At 36.3% G+C, this 5,968-nt stretch overlaps 1 protein-coding gene across 3 annotated transcripts; it reads left to right on the forward strand.

The window, feature by feature from the left end:
* The first annotated feature begins 1,228 nt into the window (after positions 1–1,228).
* On the forward strand, positions 1,229–5,415 carry LOC131177357 (probable pectinesterase/pectinesterase inhibitor 51). 3 transcript variants are annotated; one of them, XM_058142327.1, is made up of 3 exons: positions 1,229–2,005; positions 3,573–3,736; positions 4,572–5,415. In XM_058142327.1, exons 1-3 carry the CDS (start codon positions 1,245–1,247, stop codon positions 5,255–5,257), a joined length of 1,611 nt encoding a protein of 536 aa, XP_057998310.1. In that variant the 5' UTR covers positions 1,229–1,244; the 3' UTR covers positions 5,258–5,415. The 3 variants fall into 3 exon arrangements, with proteins under 3 accessions (XP_057998310.1, XP_057998309.1, XP_057998308.1); XM_058142326.1 differs by lacking the exon at positions 3,573–3,736 and having other exon boundaries at positions 1,229–2,166; XM_058142325.1 differs by lacking the exon at positions 1,229–2,005 and having other exon boundaries at positions 2,338–3,736.
* Positions 5,416–5,968: the final 553 nt, after the last annotated feature.

The raw sequence follows: 5,968 nt of genomic DNA on the forward strand, positions 1-5,968 counted from the left end.
ATTTTAAATAAACATAATAATAATAAAGATACTTAAAAGGAAAATAAAAAAGTTAAATAAAGAAATATAATTATATTCTTAATATAAAAGATAATAATTATTATAATTATAAAATATGATAATTTATATACTATAAATGACACATAGCTGAACCAAGAGAAAATCTATCAACATGGTAACACCAACGAAAATAATAATAATAATAATAATAATAATAATAATAATAATAATAATAATAATAATAATAATAATAATAATAATAATAATATTAATAATAATAATAATAAATAGATAGATTACCATTAGGCTATGTGACAGAATTGATTAAAATTAGGACAAATTAAGATTAAATCTGTGAGTCATAGCAAAACTCATGAGGCACTTTTTGATTTAAATTTAAGTCATGATTTCGTCCTTAAATTTCATTAACAAAATAGTCTATGTATTTAATTTTTTTTTAATTTAAAATAATTTAATTTATTAAATTTTATTTTATTAATAAAATAATTCATGTATCTAAATTTTATATTTTATAATTTTTATATTAAATAATTATAAATATAAAAATATTTAATATTTTAAAATTAAAAAGCAATTAACGAAGTTAATAATCTTGACAGCGTTAAATGATTAGATTCTAAGTTAGCATTTATTAAATATTATAATCATAATTTATAATTTTTTTTAAATATTTCCTTATTTTTCAGTAATTTAATATTTTTATATGTAATATTAGAATATATAGTTTTTAGAGTTTAAGATTTTAATATATATTTTATTTTAAAACATCAAAATTCAAGTTTTTTAAAATATAGGTATTATTTGTTTTAAATATTTCTGTATGTAATATATATATAATAAAAAAACAGTTTTTTTAAAAATAAGCAATTAAAAAAAAAAAACCTAAACCAAACACAGCCTTAGTGTAAATTTGCCATTAATTTTTTTTTTTTGTCCTATTAGATTCCAGGAAATGAGACTCCAATGGTATGCTGGAGCTGGTATGGAGAAATCTATTTTCTTCCTCTTCTTATTGACTCCTGTAGCTGTAAGCCCGCGAATGAAGCCATTGATTGATCCTTTCTCTCCCACTGCCAGAAACGACAAATGCCCAAAAATAACCCATCAAACTGCCTTCCAAATATATCCACTTCAATATCTCATCACCGTCACCACTATAAATACCCACCAATGGCATCACTTTCGCATTCCCACTCACCAGCTCCGTTTTTCTTTCCATTTGCATGGCCTCCTCTCTCTTCTCCCTCTCTGTCCTCGCCCTTTTTCTCCTACTACGCGAATCGGAACCATCATCAGTGGCCACCGGTACCCCACCTGAGATCTCCCGAGCTTGTAACTCAACGAGGTTCCCAGATGTCTGTGTATCATCTTTTGCCGATTCCAAACAGGTCCCTCAAAACCCAACCCCGCTTCAAATTGTCCAATCGGCTATTTCTTTATCCGCTGCCAATCTCCAAACTGCTCAATCAATGGTTAAGTCCATTCTAGCCAACTCCACCGGTAGTTTAAATCGCACCAACGCAGGTAAAAACTGCATAGAACTACTCGGCAATTCCCAATACCGTATCTCATCAACGCTAGATGCTTTGCCACGTGGCAGGAACAAGGACGCCAGGGCTTGGATGGGCGCGGCAATGATTTTTCAGTACGATTGCTGGAGCGCTTTCAAGTACGCAAACGACACGTCGCAGACTAACGAAACGATGTCGTTTTTGAATACGCTTATCATGATTAGCAGCAATGCCTTAAGCTTGCTTATGGCCTACGACATTCACGGGAACCAAACCGAGTCGTGGACCACACCAAAGACGGAGCGGGACGGGTTTTGGGAAACTCCCGGGTCGGGCGGCAACTTGGGATTCAATGGCGGGTTCCCGTCGAATTTAACGGCGGACGTTATAGTTTGCAAGGATGGGAGTGGCGGGTGTTATAAAACGGTGCAGGAGGCTGTAAATGCAGCACCTGATAATCAGGCGAACAAAAAGTTTGTGGTATACATAAAGGCTGGAGTTTATAACGAGATCGTTAGAATTCCGTTGGAGAAGAAGAATGTTGTGTTTTTGGGAGATGGTATGGGCAAAACGGTCATTTCGGGGTCGTTAACCGTGGGTCCTACTCTTTCCACTTACAACACAGCCACTGTTGGTGAGTCAACGGTTTCCTACATTCTTCAAAATTTTATTTATATTATTGTGGCCTTAAAAGTGATTATTATTTTTCTTAAACTGCTTTATTATTTTTTTTTAATTAACAAGTAAATAGTAAAGTAATTATTTTATAGATATTTTATATAATTTCTATTCATTTAATTTTAAATTAAAATAATTTAATCTAATTTAGCCTAATAATTAAAGACATCATTTAGACTAAGGTAAAGTAAGACAACAAAATTACAAATTAAGAATTCATCAAATCCCAATAATCTGTCTACCTAGTTAAGAATATCCTATGCATGTATTATGTAAAAAAAATTACAAGATGCTCCCTTTGGTCTGCAATTTCATTCTTCTTCTTCTTCGTCAATGATTTTGATGGTAATTTTTTTATTCCTTAATTATTAATTTGAGTTGGGAACAGATCTAGATGTTCTGGTATGTGATGTATCACGTGTGCTCCATTTCCATTACCACTCATCTCTAAAAGCCTCCACTTTTGACTCCTCTCCTTCCCATACCCATCTCCACCACCATGACAGCACCCACCACCAACGCCACCAGAACAAAATTTCCTCGCTCAAAATCCAAATGCATACTCTTTACCATCATTGCTTCTCTCCTGCTTTTGTCTCTCGTCGCTATTATCCTCTTTTTTACCCTTCGTCACAAAATCTCACATTCCCACTCTCCAAATTCATCTTCAAGCTCAAACTTACCAATAGCTGCTATCCAATTAGCCTGCCAAGCCACACAACACCGGGAAACTTGTCAAACCTCTCTATCTCAGTCCAATCTTGTCCCTCCCAATCCTACCCCACTTCAAATTATACAATCTGCATTGTGGGTCTCCTCCCAAAACCTCACAATTGCACAATCAATGTTGAAGTCCCTCTTAGCCTCCGCCGCCAGTAACCAAAACGTCACTAACGTTGTCAAAAGTTGTTTGGAGATTTTGCGTTTTTCCCAGTACCGCAGTTCAGTGTCGAATGACACTTTGCCATTCGGTAAGACCAAAAATGTTCGTGCTTGGATGAGTGCGGCGGTGGCTTACCAATACGATTGTTATGGAGGACTGAGTTATCAAGGCGGCAACTCGCAGGAAGTCAATGAAACGAAGGCTTTTCTTGACAATTTGATTGGGCTCAGCAGCAATGCTTTAAGCATGATTGTCTCTTACGATTTATTTGGCAACGAAACCCGGTCCTGGCGACCGCCAAAAACAGAGCGAGATGGGTTCTGGGAGGACCCAAAGTTGCGCGGTGAAATGGGGTTTAGCGGTGAGTTTCCGTCAAACTTAACAGTGGATGCGACGGTGTGTAAGAATGTGAGTAGTGGATGTTACAAAACGGTACAGGAAGCTGTTAGTGCAGCTCCCAGTAATGCGACGGAGCGAAGGTTTGTGATACACATAAAGGAGGGGGTTTATGAGGAGATCGTTAGGGTCCCGATTGAGAAGAAAAATGTGGTCTTCTTAGGCGATGGAATGGGGAAAACGGTAATTACAGGGTCGTTGACTGTTGGTCAGCCTGGTGTCAACACATATGAGTCTGCTACTGTTGGTAAGTTTAAACCATTTCCAAGCTTCTCCATGACCATAGTTGGGAATATGCTGGATATGCCAGCTTTACCAAACCATGCTTCCTAAGAAGCAGCTTGGTGTGGCACCCGTGGTGCCAAACTGGGCCAGAATCTGCTTATTTGCTCCCTTTTTTTTTTTTTTCTATAAATTAACTCCTGTTTTGATTTATTTTAAGGCAAGCTCCGCAGAATCTGCTAATTTTCTTTTATTCCATAAATTAACTCCTCTTTTGATTTATTTTAAGGCAAGCTCCACAGAATCTGCTGGTAATTCATGAATCATTATAAATAATGTAGGCGTATACACTATACTGTGACCTATAATTAATTTTATTATATATATGCTATCACATGGTCTGCAATTCTGCATCCACATCCTGAAGTATCCGCATGGTTAAGTAAATGAATGTGAAGTCTGAATTAAAGTGCTTGTTGCTTTCAGTATTTTTAATTGCTGATTTTTCCTTTAAAAATTCTCTGTTATAAATGAAGCAAATCATCAATTGTGTTTTTGTTGTCTGGCCGGTTCAAAGTTTATGCTTTTGCCTCTGGCCGATGATTTGGAAGAAAAATCATTACTACAACTTGTAGGCATGAACATTTTCAACCCATTAGTACAATGTTTTGTGTGTTGATTTCATGGAGGTCTCTGAAGGAAAAGAATTTTGCTGATGCATCTGTATATATTTGAAAACTCTAAAATGATGCACATTCTCCAAATTAGAAAAGAAATCAAGTGAAATGTATCACAAAGCTTTTCTTTAAAATTCATGGTCTATACATTGTAGTTTGATATGTTCTGTAATTTTGCTGAAGGGGTTCTTGGTGATGGATTCATGGCTAGTGGTGTCACATTCCAGAATGCAGCAGGTCCTCCTACCCACCAAGCAGTGGCTTTTAGATCAGACAGTGATCTATCATATATTGAGAACTGTGAATTCCTAGGCAATCAAGACACTTTGTATGCTCATTCTCTTCGCCAATTCTATAAATCATGTCGGATTCAGGGCAATGTCGATTTCATTTTTGGAAACTCAGCAGCAGTTTTCCAAGATTGTCAAATCTTAGTTGTTCCCAGGCAAGAAAATCGAGAAAAAGGTGAACAAAATGCTGTCACTGCACACGGCAGGACAGACCCTGCCCAATCAACAGGTTTTGTGTTTCAAAATTGTTCGATCAATGGCACTGCAGAGTACATGGCATTATACAATGGCAACCCAAAGGTTCACAGGAATTACTTGGGAAGGCCTTGGAAGGAATACTCAAGAGTCGTTTACATAAATTGCAATTTTGAATCTCTCATAACAGCAGACGGGTGGATGCCTTGGAGTGGCGATTTCGCACTGAATACACTATACTATGGAGAATACAAAAATTCTGGTCCAGGATCTAATTTGTCTCAGAGAGTCACCTGGAGCAGTCAGATTCCGGCAGAGCATGTAAACACATATTCAGCACAGAATTTCATTCAAGGAGACGAATGGATGCCTACATCTTCTTGAATATTCAAAATAAATAATGCTGTATACTAACTTTATTTGTAATAATGTTGTGTGCTGCATTACACTTGTTTACAGAATCAATATGGCGAGTGGTAATGAATTTGCTTAATTTATAGATTGATTACAGGCGTTGTAATCAATTTGAACAAGGTCTCAAATTTGGGCTTCTCTTTCTTTAACTCAGAGATTAGGTCAGCTATGAAAATGGAAAATGGAAAATGGAGGGCGTGAATCAGCCTAACGCATGTGTCTTCTTATGCAAGAAATGTTGAATGATGACATATAACGTGACTTGCAGTTAAGGTTGCCTTGACAACAAAGCGAAGTTGCATGCCTTGCCTTGGCTGTGTATTGACCTCAGGCACTAAAATTTCTCCGCTCTTTTCATGATGCGATTCTGCGTGCTCCAAGGAGACCGACCATCCATCATGGGGTTACATGGAAGTTGTAATAGAAACTGCAAGCGAGATGAGCGCATGAATTGCGGTTTGCTGAACAGAAATTGTAACGTGAAGCAACTAAATACAAATTGGGCTAAATCAAACTAGATGGCAAACGTAGAACTGGCTAATATGGGAATCGTCGATTCAAATTTAAGGTTGAGAAGGACTGGGTGTACTATAGATTCCTTTTATACTTCCAATTCGATTTTAATTATATTAATCAAATATAATTGTTAACTTTTTTTTTTTCTTAAAGTTCAATTTTGAT

This window comes from Hevea brasiliensis, unplaced genomic scaffold, assembly GCF_030052815.1.
Source record: "Hevea brasiliensis isolate MT/VB/25A 57/8 unplaced genomic scaffold, ASM3005281v1 Scaf421, whole genome shotgun sequence".
NCBI lineage: Eukaryota > Viridiplantae > Streptophyta > Magnoliopsida > Malpighiales > Euphorbiaceae > Hevea > Hevea brasiliensis.

Bases quoted from the DNA above. Each gene is read 5' to 3' on its own strand.
- LOC131177357 (XM_058142325.1), top strand. From the start codon at position 2,710: ATGACAGCACCCACCACCAACGCCACCAGAACAAAATTTCCTCGCTCA. The intron at 3,737-4,571 runs GTAAGTTTAAAC...ATTTTGCTGAAG, and splicing joins ATATGAGTCTGCTACTGTTG to GGGTTCTTGGTGATGGATTC.